Source organism: Anguilla rostrata, chromosome 16 (assembly GCF_018555375.3).
Source record: "Anguilla rostrata isolate EN2019 chromosome 16, ASM1855537v3, whole genome shotgun sequence".
Lineage (NCBI taxonomy): Eukaryota > Metazoa > Chordata > Actinopteri > Anguilliformes > Anguillidae > Anguilla > Anguilla rostrata.
The window spans coordinates 6,590,398-6,607,393 of record NC_057948.1 but is presented as its reverse complement, the minus strand read 5'-3'; the positions used below and the strand labels follow the sequence as shown (position 1 = coordinate 6,607,393).

Sequence of the window (16,996 nt, the reverse complement as noted above, 5' to 3'; positions counted from 1 at the left end):
AACAAAACAAAGAATGGTGCTGTATGTTATTTAAATAGTTTACTATTCCTTGTCTTAAATATGCACGTTGCGACTGTGATTGTGGCATAAATGATAATTGCGATCATTAGGACAGTGATTGAAATCATAACCGGGGCAATAAGGTGTGTCCTTTCCTCTGACTACTCGAAAACCTTTCCCTACCTCGAGAACGGGGAGTTGTCTCATTCGGGAGCAGGGGAAGAATTTTCCACGCAGTGCAAGATATTTGCAAGAAATATCTCCTGCAACTGCCTGAAAAAAAGACCTGCATCAAATAAGCAATAGCTCACTTTTTCAGTTAAGAAACATCTACACGATTCATTAGAAGCATATTTCTCAATCGCAAGAGGGCTGACGGATCCTATATTTCCGAGACGTGGAACGTTCCAACAGGCTACATTCTACACCGGTGCGCCGCGCTCAGTCACTCACAGTTTTCAAGACAGACTCGGTGCCGTGCAAGTTTGGACTTCTGCGAAGCACACAACGATTGGTCTTTGAGGAATCTGTACAGTTGCATTTACCGTATGAAATGGATGTTTTTGTGACAGTTTTACTAGTTCTTCTCATTACGAAACCAGGTAGGTGTTACGCTGTCAAGTTAATCGAGTGACAAGTGTTGTGTACGATAACGCGAATGATTACTAGAGATTAGTTATATTGTGCGCGTGATTACTATGTCCTGCAATCTCGCTTGAGCTACGCACCTTTGTGTTCAGCTGGACGTTCAGTAAAGTAAAAAAATGTCTTTTGCGCATCTCTTTGTTCGTTGCATTTTAATTTACATTTTCTCGCAGAATTTTCTAAAGTTAATTGAAATGCAAATATCTCAGGAAAAGCCTTTACTTCATAATTCCAAGTTAATACACGTCTGCTTAGGTATACCCTTGTTGCCTAATAACGATGACACGACATGTCAATTTTCAAGAGACATCTTTGGATAGGCGCCCGCAGTAAGCCCCTCTGAATCCTTGCAGATGTGCATGGGAGTCAAGCTATATGGCGTAGTTACGAACAAACATTTCGGAATTTAACGAAGCCAAGCGTTAACTTACCATAGACGTGGACCGACCAATGATCCGCTGTTGGAAATATTTTTGTAATGATTTTTTAACGCTTTATTTGAATTACATCAGATTCAGCTATGGAATGCGATGATCGCTGTATAACACAGTCTGGTGTATAGAAAGCGAGATGTGGTCTCCATAACCCGCAATTGACTTTATAGGAAGTAGCTACGTGGGGACAGCTCTGTTACATGCGTTTGCGCGTGCTGCGCACTCACGGGCAGGAACGCACTCTAAGCGGTAGAGAGAAGAAATGACGCTATTTTGGCCCGTTGAATTTTTGCATAAAAAACACAACACCCCTGAATATTTGATATCTGTTCAATTCTGTATCCTGTACATACCCGTGTTTTTCTCTTTTTCTTTAGTGGTAGGATTTGGAATAGACCCCGGTTTACAAATTGATATCATCAATGAACTGGACTTGGCTAACGCAACTTTTGGAATTACCCAAGTGGCAGGTCTCCACAACAACAGCAAAGCGTTCCTGTTTCGAGGTAAACAAATTATCTTTGCATTTTTATGAACGTGGGCTTGGTGGACATTCACCGCAAATGCGAAAGTACATTTACAGAGAAAGCAGGCGAATAGGCTCACTGCTGCTGCTACTACAGCTGCTGCTGCTACTGCTACTACTGCTGCTGCTACTACTACCACTGCTACTACCACTACTGCTGATGCTACTACTATTGCTGCTGCTACTGCTGCTTCTACTAATACTACTACTAATACTGCTACAAATGATAGGGAAATTATCAAAGCTGTTTGCCTGACATGCGTTATCCACCTTGGTACTACGAATCAACTAGGGCGGCATGTTACTGGTGGGTTTTGGAATACAGTTGCAGGAAGTGAAGTGCCACTGATCAGCCTATGGGAATCAAAAGGTCCAGCTGGGCGCTGATTAACGGTACAGAACCTGACTAGCGGGGAGACTCCAGCACCTAGGGCTGACAGACTCCGCTGGGTTTTGTTCATAATATTTCTTAATTGTTATAAAATGTCATTAGAGCACGAGCTAATCTACTCACCTGCTGCGCCTCCGTTCGGATCACTCGCTAATTGAATGTTTAGTCTAAAACCTGAGGCTTTGAAGGTCCTGAAATACTACAATTAGCATGTCTGAGTCAAAAGTTTAATTAGAGTGCTACGAAAGAATGGGAGAACCCAAGGCTTGTAAAAGACTACATCCGCTGCTTTTTGGTGGCTGTTTTCCGTTTTGTTACGTGTTACATTATTAGCGAAGGAATGGTACAGGCACAGTAATGGCTTCTGGTGTCAAGAGCAAAGTCACACTTCACATGTCTTGGTAGAAAATCTGTTTATTTTTTATTTCTTTTAAAACAATGTTTTGGACTGTTGGCTTCATTCATTCAGTATTAAAAATCTAACTTATTCCAAACCTCTCTCTCAGCCCCTGTACCTCTGCATAGCGAAGAATCCTGTTAGGCAGTATGTTTCGGTTTGGTCTTAATTGAAGCATGCTCTGGTCTGTCAGTAAGATACTGAAAGCATGATAATTATGCGCATTAACTACATTAAAAGAATGTGTCTTTGTAATACTGAAGGAAAACATTTCACAAGGGTTATGACTGGAATATTCATGCCGCTAATCAACACTGCGCAAATATGTACCGTTGATGCCGTTTTAATCTGAGTAATTATGAGGATGTTTGATTACTTTGTAATTCAAGACGAGACGGATTGTTGTGTTGACGATGATGTGCGCTGTACTGGGGGATGTCTTCTGAGCATGCCCTGCTGCTGTGGGCTGTGCTCATGCACCAGTGACTGCTCTTCAGCATGATGAGTTTGGCTGATCTAAGCTTTGTCATGCTAAATTAGGCTGATCATAGCTTCGCCATGCTAACTTGGGTTGATCAGAGCTTTGCCGTACTAATTTAGGTTGATCAGAGTTTTTTTTCCTGCTAATTTGGTCTTATTATAGTTTTGTCACCCTGAATTAGGCTAATCGGAGCTTTGTCATGCTAATTTATACTGATCAGAGCAGTGTCATGCTGAAGTAGGCTGATCAGAGCTTTATCGTGCTAATTTCGGCTGATCAGCGCGTTATCCTGCTAACAGGTTGATCAGAGCTGTGTAATGCTAAAACTGCTATACAGTGATGCTATTTTATAATTAAAATGAATACAAAGATTTATGTGTGTGCACTGGAGTCTGAAAGTGTATCTAACTGTAAACGTCCCACTAAAAAGAATACTTAAAAAAGCAGGTTTGCAATGAAGAATTGTTATTTTAAAAAGCTGTTATAAGCAACTTTTAATAACTTAGTTAGCATTCTACCTAGAGGTACTGTGCATTTCTTCATGAATTGTAATGTCAAAGGACTGGCCTGCTCTACCTTTGCCATTTTATTTACCGAAACGCAAATCTAATGTCCTTTTTTTCTCAAGATAATTAAATTCCCAGTCATTTCTTTATTAAATTGGCCAGATGTGAACAATGTGCTATATTGTCTTGGACAATTAAACCTCACATATTGATAGTATTTTACGTGCACGAATTGTTGGAGAGCAAAGGTTTTTTTCCCCCTGTACGTCCTTTGTTGCATTCATTGTACGTTTTTCTTATTGCGCTGGCCTTGGTTATCGTGTCACCTACCCCCTACTAGTCCACCTTCGGTTTGGACACTTGCCCTTTGTTTAATCTTAATTTAAGATAACTCTCTTTCTCTGGAGCACCGAGGAGCTTGGTGGGTTATTATTCTTGGCTGTCAATGTGACACTATTCACAAACGCGCGTTCCGCGCAACCGTCCTTCCAGTTTGGGTTTTACGCAAAACCGACATTGAGAAATGGTAATTACTTGGCGTAATACTCTTTAAGACAATGGGCCCTATTGAGCAAGCTTGTCTTCTAGCCTCTTCTCCTGCTTTGTGCGAAAGCTATAGCAACGTCCCTTTCCCCTTGACTTTTATTGGTACAGTGTTGCATTTCATGTGATTGTGGAACAATCTTTGCCTGAAGTACATTTTAATTAAATATGCTAGCAAGTGAGTACACACGACCCCCGACAGGCACTAGACAATGTAGTCGGCTAGCAACAGCCACTGCTGTCTTTCATAGATACAGCATATGGACTGGGGTAAAAGCTTTAGAAATCATGTTCATCAACTTGCCATCAGCAATGGAAATTTTTATCATATAAATAAAGTATAAGAAATTATCTCTGTCCTTGTAGTGCCACATATTCATATTCAGACCTTTCCAAAGACTTCCCGATTCTGTTTCACTAACAACAGCTGTAAAAATGTATATTATTACTGAGGGTCAACAGGTTACATTCAAGCTATTTCACAGATAATGTATATTTCTTTTCCTTATTTTCTCATGTTGACTGTGTATTGCCAAATCACAGATGTAGGTGTGTAGGACTGAATTATCCTCTGTTATTTGGGAGGGCTGTATAATAGTACATACTGCTGTTGTGCATGTTTGAAATGAGCTCATAGATCAACCTAAAACTTAAATTAATAGCCTGGGCCTTTGATAGTTTACAATAATTAACTGGCATCACGTACATGGGTACACCTCATTCTAAATCTAGGCTATTGCTGTTAAAAGTCCCAGTGTACCCTCCTAAGGTAATGCACTTGCGCTATCTTAAAAAGAAATTATAACACTTGACCTTTTACGGAGGCCAGATTGATGGAGCAGTGTTCAGTGAAGAGGAGGAATATTCACTCCCAAGATAATTTTGATATCCTGTGGGTTTCCCCAGCTGGAGCCAGGATGAGCGAATCCTTTAAGTGAAGAGGAAGCTCGCTCTCTGAATGATGAACTTGGTGCTGCTGGCCGGCTTAGTAACCCACGGTGGTGGCGGGCTTCGCGTGGTCTGCAGCTAGACTACAGACAAACAATCTGACAGCAGGGAAGGTCTTCCTCACGCCAACACTGCGTAATGACCGTTTTACGATATCTGCGTTTGAACGTAAATGGTGTGTGATGACGCATTAAGCATTCCGGGGCCTGAACAGCTCCAAAAAACGAGGTTCGCGAATTCAGTGCTGCTTCACAATGATGTGTGTAAGGATAAATATGCTACCCGTACACTAGTATATTCAATTTTTTTGGGATCAACGTTTTCACTTTTTTTGTGATCAGCGATTTTATTATCAGAGATAGAAATAATAAATAGAAATAATACTAGAAAACTGCAGAATAGTCGAGGCTTAAGAACAGTACAGTGTAGGTAATGCATATAGTAATGAATAAGAATAATACAGGTAGTTAGTTGATAGTCAGATGTATGAAATCAGCCTACACAGGTATTGCAGCCAGATTAAAATGATTTCACTATAGTGCTTTTTTATAGAGAACTCTTTACAGAGTAGCAAGGCAAGAAACAGAGCAAAAAGACCAAACACCAGCCCCGAACCCCCAAATAGCAAGTGCATAAGGTAAAAACTCCCAGTCGGGAGAAAACCCTGAAACGTTGGCAAGAGAAAACTCCCCATTGGCGAAGAATTCTTGAGAGGAACCCGGCTATAGAGGGAGAGCCCATCCTCCACTGGCCAGCCTGGTGTATAGTAGCAGTAGAATGGAATGTAGCAGAAATGCTACAGGGGATCTTACAGATCTTATCCATTCCCTGTTCGGTGTACAAGAGAATCCCATGTTCCAACAGAATTCTGCCAACTCGGGTTACCATAAGCTGGTTACAGGCAAAGATTTATACATGTATATAAGTATACAAGTGTTTATATCAGTGGGGTAGTAGACTCTTGTAAATTTGGGAAGTAGTCTCACTGGCATGCATAATGTCTAACCACTGAGCAATAAGATGGGAGGGCAATCTTTTTATCCAGTGGTACTCCATGGCCTCAAAGACTACACTCTTGGATACCTAAAATATGAAAATCCTGATAGAGATTGAGTCTCTTTCATGTTCAGAAATGTTCTAAGACCCACCTCAGTAAACATATCTTTCAATTCACAGATCTCTCTCTCTGACCATGTTTTGCATGTAAAAGGGTTGCTGCCAGTTAGAAGAAGTTGATTGTTCTATATTGGAGATTGTTCAGACAATTTAATGGCTCCCCCCAAGTGCCAGTAATTCACCTTAATAGTTTTACACATTCAGTTCTCCTTGTCTTTTGTCATATTGATCGTCCAATTTAAAATGTTGTTTTGCACGGCAGTGAAAACCTTTATCCCCAGGAGACCCCGCGGAAAAATAATACCAAAAAAAAAACAAAAAAACGTTTCTTTGATGACAGAAACATGTTGCAGTGAAAACATTCTCAAAAATGTTATTCATTTCATTTGTATTGAATGTCACTTGTGTAGGTGTCAGCATAGTACAGTTTATGTTTCTTGAGACTCGTGTCCTTGAGAATTGCTGGGTCTTTGGGGGATACAGTTACTGCGCTGGACATCAGGCTGAACTGTTTGTGTGTAAGTCCAGTGGCTGGCACGGGTACCTACGGAGAGAACCTCTTATGATATGAACCCCCTACTTTCTGTAGGAAGGCGGGTTTAATTGGTTCTGCCGCAAAAGAGTGATTCTGGAGCTTGAAGATAATGCCTTCTTTGGTACCGGACAACAAACTGTCCTTCTCTGTGAACGTCATGGGAGTTTGTCGAGTGTGCGGATTGTTCCTGCGCAACATTTGGAGAATCCGCCCCTTCCTCACCACCTACTCAAGCCTCTTAGTCCAGGCCCTGAGCACCTCCATGCCTGGCCTACTGGAACTTTCCTCTCCCTGGCCTCCCTGCCTGGCCTACTGGAACTCTCTTCTCCCTGGCCTCCCTGCCTGGCCTACTGGAACTCTCCTCTCCCTGGCCTCCCCCCCTGGCCTACTGGAACTCTCCTCTCCCTGGCCTCCCTGCCTGGCCTACTGGAACTATCCTCTCCCTGCCCTCCCTCCTTGGTCTACTGGAACTCTCCTCTCCCTGGCCTCCCCCCCGGCCTACTGGAACTCTCTTCTCCCTGGCCTCCCCCCCGGCCTACTGGAACTCTCCTCTCCCTGGCCTCCCTGCCTGGCCTACTGGAACTATCCTCTCCCTGCCCTCCCTCCTTGGTCTACTGGAACTCTCCTCTCCCTGGCCTCCCCCGGCCTACTGGAACTCTCTTCTCCCTGGCCTCCCCCCCGGCCTACTTGGAACTCTCCTCTCCCTGGCCTCCCTCCCTGGCCTGCTGGAACTCTCCTCTCCCTGGACTACTGGAACTCTCCTCTCCCTGGCCTCCCTGCCTGGCCTACTGGAACTCTCCTCTCCCTGCCCTCCCTCCTTGGTCTACTGGAACTCTCCTCTCCCTGGCATCGCTAACTGGCCTACTGGAACTCTCTTCTCCCTGGCATCGCTAACTGGCCTACTGGAACTCTCTTCTCCCTGGCCTCCCTCCTTGGTCTACTGGAACTCTCCTCTCCCTGGCATCGCTAACTGGCCTACTGGAACTCTCCTCTCCCTGGACTACTGGAACTCTCCTCTCCCTGGACTACTGGAACTCTCCTCTCCCTGGCCTCCCTGCCTGGCCTACTGGAACTCTCCTCTCCCTGCCCTCCCTCCTTGGTCTACTGGAACTCTCTTCTCCCTGGCCTCCCTCCTTGGTCTACTGGAACTCTCCTCTCCCTGGCATCGCTAACTGGCCTACTGGAACTCTCCTCTCCCTGACCTCCCTCCCTGGCCTACTGGAACTCTCTTCTCCCTGGCCTCCCTGCCTCCCTATCGCTCGTCTGATCTACTGCCTCCCCCAGGCTCAGCCATGCCACTCCCCTTCTCTCCTGTATCTGCTCGCATCAAGTTCAAAACCTTGGTGCCTGCCTTTCAGGCAGCTAAAGGTACAGCTCTGTCATAATCTTGCATAGATCATCAGACCCTACGCACCTATAATTTTACTGTATCAATGTATGTCTGTTACTCAAAGTGAGGAGTGTGGCTTGTGATGCAAGACAAATTTCAGAGAAATCTATTAATCTAATCTAATCTATCAGAACTCTCTGTTCTGCAAAACATTTTTTTTCAAAATATTGTCAAACTGTAGAATAATCGCAACAACCCATTATTTAATGGCCAACCCATAAAATGAAAAGCTTTGTACAACATTGCTATTCTTTTTATGGAATGTTTTTTAACAGCGTACCTCTGGATGTCTGGCACCTCCCCCTGCGTGTCTGTACTCCCAGGTCAAGTCTTGTGTCAGTTCTGGTCCTGAGTGGTGGAGTGAGCTTCTTGCTGCTGTAATAACGCTGTGTTTTAGTTTCCTCCTTTACATCGCTGCCGCTTGTTTTAGTTAGCCTGCTTTACAGCTCTGCTGTGTGTTTTAGTTAGCCTGCTTTACATCGCTGCTGCGTGTTTTAGTTAGCCTGCTTTTACATCGCTGCTGCATATTTTAGTTAGCCTGCTTTACATCGCTGCTGCCTGTTTTAGTTAGCCTGCTTTACAGCTCTGCTGCGTATTTTAGTTAGCCTGCTTTACATCGCTGCTGCCTGTTTTAGTTAGCCTGCTTTACAGGTCTGCTGCGTGTTTTAGTTAGCCTGCTTTACAGGTCTGCGGCGTGTTTTAGTTAGCCTGCTTTGCAGTGCTGCTGCGTGTTTTAGTTAGCCTGCTTTAAAGCTCTGCTGTGTGTTTTAGTTAGCCTGCTTTACAGCTCTGCTGCATGTTTTAGTTACTGCTTTAGAGATGTGGCGGGGGGATTTTTAAATCTTCAATTGCAGACTGGGGAAATGGCACAACGTAGCATTGAAAAGCTATTTGCGCCTTCTGAACACAGCACAATTAAAATTTCTTTAAAAAAAAGAAAACCAAACAAACAAAAAAAAAAACATGTAAATCCTGAACTGTGTGGCTTGTTCGTGATTGTGGCTCTAAACGGCTCATTCATATCGGCAATCGGCTCTGGCTGCTGCATGTTTTAGGGAATCCACATTCGAGCACTGCTGTGTGTTTTAGGCTCTCTTCTTTTTCAGTGATGATATATCCACTCTACTTTGGTGAAATGCACTGACAAACCATAGCAAACAAAGGCAATCAGTCTCTTGCAGCTATCGTGCTAGTGTTTGCACAATTTAATTGGATTATGTATGATTTAATTATTTGCATTTACAAATTTAACTGCATGTGTGTGCACAAGGTTGCACGTCAGGGGGATAAAAATCGAAAATTTAAAATAATGTTGCTGAAGCATTACTAGAAAGAGACCTGACGCGTGTACAGCTTTCTACCAGAAGTATGTGATAAACCGTGCTGTGTAAAACAAAAATATTTCAGTGTACAACTAGCAACCAGGCTGAAGTCCCACATAATGCCTGTATCTAAAGTTTAAATTGGGCTACTTGTTCTCCAGCCTTTGGTATTTACTGTGCAACAGACCAGAAAAAGGAAGGCAATTGCCAGCACGGATTCAGCATGTTGAATCGATAGCCAAGGCGAAGCTGCAAACTGCTTGGGGACGAGTGACAGCATTTGTCAGCGGGCACACAGGGTTAGCGGTTCTGCCCCCCTAAGAGAGATAGCGGACGGGGGGGGGGGGGGGGTCGTGGAGGGGGGCGGGGCTGGCGTGGCTGGGGGCGGGGCTGGCGGGGTTGGGGGAGGTTCTGCAGCTGTCGACTATCTTGAATGCAACGCATGAATTTTTATATTTTATTTCCACCTTTATTACCCCCCACCCCAGAACAGCCAGAACATTCCAGACTTGGTGGGATCTCAGTGGAAAAAATATCCAATAAAATAAATTAACTCAAATTTAAATTAACTAAATTAACTTGACATTTCATTTAATTATAAACTTTCATAGTGTAAACAATTACTGCTGAATCCTCTTTTTATATGACATCAAAACAGTTCCAATGGCTTTAAAAAATAATACTCTCATGTCAAACCTGGTTTGAATGCTTGCATTTTTGATTGAACTGAAGCGTGTATTTTTAATGTGTGTGTGTGTGTACGTGTTGTGCTTTTGTGTCTGTATGTGCATGTGCAAACTATAGCTAACATGTCAGAATTCTGTGTTGTGTTATACGTTTGTAATGTGTGTGTGTATAAATAATTCTGGAGATGTTTTCACCATTCAGTTGGCCTATTTCTACCTGCTGTCACAAAAGTTCAGAAAAATCTAACAGATAATCGGCAGAGTGAAAAATTAAAAATTTTATTTTTAATGTCCTAACTTTTATTGATAATTACACAGTTCACAGTTTTTGCTACAAAGTAGTCCAGAATATCATAAAAACAAGTAAATATTGGTAGCTATTAATTGCCTTGTCAATTTGCAAAAAAAAACAAATGCATGTGTTGACAAAAAGCAGGCACTCTGGAGAAACGCCTCTAATGGGATAAATGCTTTGAAGTTCAGTTACACTCCTCAAAATACCCAGCAATTAATTTTTGTACCCTGTAGGGGACATGAGTCTCTGGCCTTAACCTCAAGAACCATATCTTCTGCTATGCTGAATCCAGTACTACAAGGGACAGGAAAAAAAATGAAATAAATAAAAATAAATGTTTTCACTGCAATATGTTTTTGTCACCCAAGACACTTGTACTATGTCAAAAAATACTTAAAGGCATACTATGCAGGATTTATTTTGCCTTGCTGTGGTCCTGTGTTTACCATCTATGAAGTTTCCTTAAAGTACCCGACTTTGGCCATATAGCTACCTTGTGTAGCTAGCTGGGTAACTAGAGGTAATGTTACTTACAGAAAACAAGTCTGTGCCGCTTTTCATCCCCTTGGTAAACTTCAGCTGACGCCACCCAAGGAAATGGTTTAAAGTTCAACTCCAGTTTAACTCTAGTTCTTGAACAAGGCCTGTCGGCTTGTCTTGTTGCTTCACTGTATCTGGGCTTCTTCCACCATCGTGGCAGCTAGCTAGGTAGCAGCAAACGCTTCACTAAAATCTGATCCCAAACCACAGACTCCGTAGCCACATCCACCCCTCCCCGCACAGAAAAGAATATCTCTCCAGAAACATCCTGAACACTTTAGAACTAAAACAGGTAAAGGGGCACACATTTGGTGAAAGTGCATAACGACAGAGATTGCCAGTGCATTATAAATTATGCCGTCATAATATTTTCAAGGTAAAAATCCTGCATAGTATGCCTTTACCCTTTTATTGCTTTCAGGTCTCAGGAGGATATACCAACAATCACTTCATTTCACTTACTTTTGTGAGGTCCTTGCCTTAATTTGTGAGGTCCTTGCCGGTAATGGGTTGCTTACAAATACGGGATATTGGACTTCTATTTGTGACACACTAGCTGTTTGCTGGGATTTGGAGGTGCCCTCTCAAAAAGTAGTGCTTTTTTCCTCATGGTTCACTGGACAACATGAAGTGTGGCTCTTTCTGATAATCAATGGAACATTTTTTGAATGCAATAAGCTTTGCTGTCAATTCTGGGTATTAGTCACATAAGTCTTGTCTGTCACAGATTCTGTGGGTCTTGCATGTTTTTTTTCCTGCAGTGTTTTTACGTGTTTTTTTTTTTGGCATTTCCGTGATTTCCCTGTTCTGTTTTCAGTGATTTCTGTGATGTAACAGTGGTTTTGGATGGGAACTGTTAACCCTAACGTAGCGTACAGCGTGACTTGTAGCCGATAGGCTAGGCCTGTGCCTTTTAGCCATATCGCCTGATGCTGGAATGGGCTGGGATCAAGATTCCCGTCCTAGTCCGTTGTTTCTGTCAGACGTTTGACGGCCCCTGTCAACAACGCCGAGCGCTCCTTCTCCTGTAGTGGAACCCCGTTTTATTATTATTTTTGTAATGCAATTTTAACATGCTCTGTTTCTAACAGTGTTCTGTTAAATTAAAAAAGCATGCTCTTTCTTTCCATGGATGGACGGAAGCGATTAAATGCACCAGCCTCTCAATACACTTTCCTCATTTGTAACTATCAGCATTTGCCTGCTGCTTTTAAAAAAATAAAATAAATAAAATGTATTTCAAACACTTATTACTTCAGTTGCACATCTTATTTCAGTCGTTTCCCACTGCTGCACCTGAGATCCGTTATTTAGTTTCATAAATGTAATAAATTAATGTTTTAGTTTTTTGTCGGTTTTCTGTGGTCTTCAAAAACGTCATTGTGACTGCTCTGTGACTTTAGCCAATGTTTCCCATGACAAACCCCTGCCTTAATCATAACCACAAGAAATGCCTCTGGAAAAATATCATTCCTATCAACTGATTGTTGATAATGACAGCCAATCGGCAGAAAGGCCACCCTTTTTCTATGCGATTGAAAAATTATATCACAAGATGGCATAGGAGCTGCATTTCCTTTTCATGTAGTCCCTGATGTTTAGAGGTTCACTACTGCAAGAGTTATGATTACTAAAAGACAAAAGCCTAGTTTGTATGGTGGTTGTATTGTTCTTAACAATCTAAATAAATATTGGATATTTATGGTTGCGATATATCGCTTATCTGTGATGCTGACTGACTTGGGTAGGCAAACAGGTAAAATTCCTCAAGTCCAAAACTATAGACGTGTGCGTGCCGTAAAGAAGCCGGAGCCCAAGGTTTGAAAGGAAGGGAGAGATTAATCAAGAGTGATGCCTTTTCACCGCTCGCTCCCGGGTGTATCGTTTCTGCTCCATCATTCTGGAGGATAAATGCCTCCACTGCCACAGCACAGCAGCAGAACTGAGGTCACAGGAAAGTCATTTCAAATGTTTGCTACTGAAAGCAATATGAAATGACACATATATTTTACAAATTTGAAACGTTTATTGACTTTAATCGTTCTTGCGTAATAACTAGCCTGATGTATTTATTTATTTTTTGAGTGGATTGCTATCAAGTGACTGGCCAAACCTGCAGTAATCAGTCGGCTTATTGAAAGATACATCATCAAGATGCATCCTGCTGTCCCTTGTTTACGTATATATCAACTGCTGTTGACTTTTCCCACATTGAACTCTCAACCAAGTGTGCCAAGACATTTTCTAATGTTGGTTTTTTGTTTGTTTGTTTTCAGTGCAAATTGTGAGATTTCCTTTTAGTGCTCACATTTTTACATCTGTGATTATAACAGTCTTTATTAGGCATTGGGCATATGCTACGGCACTGTTTCATACCTGGTTGTTTGTCTGTCCAGTCCATAGTTCTGAGTTTTGTGTGTCTTAGGGCCTGCTATTTATTTTATGTGCCTGGTTAAGACTTACATTTCAGTATGACAGTACAAACTAACAGCCAATATTAACTTTGCTGGTGCTGGGTGTCGTTTCCTTTAATACGTCCATATATGGCTTGGACTACCGTGATTGGTCCTTGTGTGTGGTACACACTACCCATGGAGTTTAGGAAAATTCTGCCCTGAGGATTTGGCATTTAAGCGAGGGAAGTTCCGCTACCTGTTATATCGATGTTCTACCAGCTACACGACCGCGGCCGATTCGGTGTTGCGCAACACGTCAGCCGATTGAAGGGCCTTGTCGCAGGTCGAGACCCGCCGCTGAACATTTTTCTTTCTTTTTTCGTTTTTAACATTTATCCCGGACCGTTTTACTGCAAAAAGGTCGCGGTCTTCCATTACTCAAAAAAGGTGGTATTTACTCATTGATCCTGGCCTCTCGTTTTTTAGTATTTTTTTTTAACGGAGAACGGGACGAACGCGATAGGAAAAAAAAAAAAAGTCGCGCGTCATTCTTGGCGAGGCGGATGATTGATAGGCTGCGTTCGCGGGGGCCGGGGCAGAGTGCCGGCGGTTATCGCGGGCCATTTGGCGACATTGTTAGCGGGTGATAAATAAACAACAGATGGGCTGACACCGGGGAAGAAAGCAGAGGGTTTTATGACCCTATGTTACCTTGAAGTAGTGGGGGGAGGGGGGGCGGAGGGCTGTCGCTTTGATGGGATGCCAGTTTAAAACCGTCTGATCGCTGTGCCCCGCGCGTAAAGGTCTCGGTCGTAACCCGGAACGTGCCCGGCGCCGCCGCGAGTAGCGCAAGTTCAACTGCGGAACAAATGTTTGGGCTAATATTCGGTTGTCAAAATTAATGTGCCATAATGTGCAATTTATTACCGACCGCTTCGGCTATCATTGCTGTCGTTAAACACTTTTAAGCTTCAAACAGCGTCTGAAAATTATTTACGCAATTTAAGCTGCACCGAGAGTGTCCCGCGAGTGGGGGAAAAAAGGTTTTTATCGCAGATGTGAGAAGTGCCATAAATTTATTATAGCAGCTGCGTTTTTTCTGTTTTCGCTCCGCTGCTACAGGTCATATAAATAAAAGAATAAGTCCGAGAATAATTTAGAGGGCTGCTGGGTAGCTCGGCCAGTTAAGGCTGTCCGTCAAAAACGCACTGAGACCGGGTCTCTTTCCGCCGTTGTTTTCTATGAGAAGAACCCGTTGGCGGCTGACGTAGACCAGCACACTGCAACCGCACTTAATAGCGTGTCAACCAGTAGGACGGAGTGTGTGTGGGGGCGGTGTTTTTCAGTTCGGTGCATTTTCAAATCAGGACCTGATCTGTTGCTGTGAGGCTCATCCATTCTTCATAGCATGGAGCTTTATCTTAATGAGTCATCCAGCAGGACAAACCTATTTGATGTAAAAAGATTTAAATCAACCGAATATATACCTGTCTTTTATTTATTTACTTATTGAAAAGTTAATAAGTATATTTAACATGACTGTAAAGCAGTTTTTTTTTACCGAATTGTTTTATCTCTTACCTTTACCTGTTCATTAAACCAAACCGAGTTCTACTCTTAAAAGTGTGAGTGCATTTCTCAGTTGTACAGTATTTTAATAATGCAACCAGGTCACGTCGCTTTGTTTCACAGTCGTTAAACTTACTGTGTCATTGTGTAGGGGTTAAGAACAGTCTGGTCATACAGCTGACCATGAAACTGAAAATGAATCATTGCATTTATATAGCACTCTTCTAAACGCTCAAAGTGCTTCACAGTGATGAGTGGGAACTCACCTCACCCACCACCAATGTGTAGCACCCACCTGGGTGATGCACAGCAGCCATTTTGCATCAGAACGCTCACCACACATGAGCTAAGGTGGAGAGGGAGAGAACATTTTTTAGCCAATTAAATCAGGGAGTGATTAGGTGGCAAGTTTGAGAGAGCCAGGTTGGAGATTTAGCCTGGGGAACCCCTTACTCTTTGTGACAGGTGTCATGGGGTCTTTAATGACCACAGAGAGACAGGACCTCCGAAAGATGTCGTGTCTAACAGCACAGTGTCCCCCTCACTGCACTGGGGTTTATTCAGCCAGAGGGAAGACTGCCCCCTGCTGGACCACCAACATCACTTCCAGCAGCAACTTAGTTTTTCCTAGGTGGTCTCCCATCCAAGTATTAACCAAGCCCACACTTGCTTAGCTTCAGCCATTCGGCAGAAGCAGGGTGCATGGTGGTATGGCTGCTGGCTAACGAGATGGTTTTGTGTCAAAGTTCACATTTGCCAGATGTTCCTGAAGTGAAGGAAAAACGGGGTGACTGGGGTGCCCATCATCTATCAATGTCTGCGGTGTCAGTCACCAATCTGTATCTGGGGTGTCTACGGCCCATCGATGTCTGGGGTGTCCCGTTTTTTGATGTCTGGCGTGTCCCATTTTTGATGTTTGGGGTGTCTCGTTTTTGGTAAATGGACTGCATTTATATAGTGCTTTTATCCAAAGCGCTTTACAATTGATACCTCTCATTCACCAGAGCATTTAGGGGTTAGGTGTCTTGCTCAGGGACACTTCGACATGCCCAGGGTGGGGCTCGAACCAGCAACCCTCCGACTGCCAGACAACCGCTCTTACCTCCTGAGCTATGTCGCCCCGTGTTTTTGCAGTGGAGTTGAAGACGAACCATCTGCAGTCGTGAGGAGACCTGTCAACCCGTCGGCACGAGAGGCGTCGGCTTTCTTCAGTTCCAAATTATTTTCTGGCAGACCGACTTAGGTTTTCGGCGTCTGAAAACGGAACGAACAGTTAGTGAAATTGACTCGTTATAAAAGTCTTGACACTTCATTGGTACTAGCAATTATTAGCTGGTTGGTTGGTAAGTGAATTTGCTGTGCCACCTGCTCAACTCACTTTGAGATGACGACCGTGATCTAGATCAAGATGATAATATGTCAGGAGAGGCGCTTCACCATGGCTTCATTAGAAAAGCGCATCAGTGACAGACAGACAGACTGATCTTATATCGGACTGTCAGTCTATTCAGTCTCCAGATGATCATGTTCCAAGTACTTTAAGGTTAACCTGGTCAGTCTCATTGTGGTATATGGTTAGGTCAAATTCAAAGTACCATCAGGTTTACCTGGTCAGGCTCATAGTACTGTAAGGTTAACCTAGTCAGGCTCATAGTACAAGTAAGGTTAACCTGGTCAGACTAATAGTCCTGTAAGGTTAACCTGGTCAGGCTCATAGTACTGTAAGATTAACCTGGTCAGGCTCATAGTACTGTAAGGTTAACCTGGTCAGGCTCATAGTACTGTAAGGTTAACCTGGTCAGGCTCATAGTACTGTAAGGTTAACCTGGTCAGGCTCATAGTACTGTAAGGTTAACCTGATGAGGCTCATAGTACTGTAAGGTTAACCTGGTCAGGCTCATAGTACTGTAAGGTTATCCATGTCAGGCTCATAGGCCCATAAGGTACTACTTCCCATTATTAAATGCCGGTGGTGCATTGGGTAGCACTGTCGCCTCACAACAAGAAGGTCCTGGGTTCAGATCCAGCCGGGGCTTTTCATGCCTGTCCGCTGAGCTAAACAGAGTTCTACTCCTGAAAGTGTGAGCGCGTTTCTCTGTTATGCAGTGTTTTAATAATGCAACCAGGTCGCATCGCTTTGTTTCACAGTCGTTCGATTTACTGTGTCACTGTGTAGGGCTTGAGAACAGTCTGGTAATGCAGCTGACCATGAAACTGAAAATGAATGAATGAATCATTGCATTTATTTAGCACTTTTCCGAACGCTCAAATTGCTT

The 16,996-nt window shown here is 43.2% G+C and overlaps 1 protein-coding gene across 1 annotated transcript in view; it reads left to right on the top strand.

Moving 5' to 3' along the window:
• Window positions 1–233: 233 nt before the first annotated feature.
• LOC135241831 (protein kinase C-binding protein NELL1-like) overlaps window positions 234–16,996 on the top strand; it is a 290,330-nt gene continuing 273,567 nt past the window's right edge. Inside the window, exons 1-2 of the mRNA XM_064312554.1 lie at window positions 234–602; window positions 1,457–1,585. Coding sequence (XP_064168624.1) covers window positions 554–602; window positions 1,457–1,585 — 178 coding nt within the window. The 5' untranslated portion in view covers window positions 234–553. The remainder of the gene's footprint in view (window positions 603–1,456; window positions 1,586–16,996) is intronic.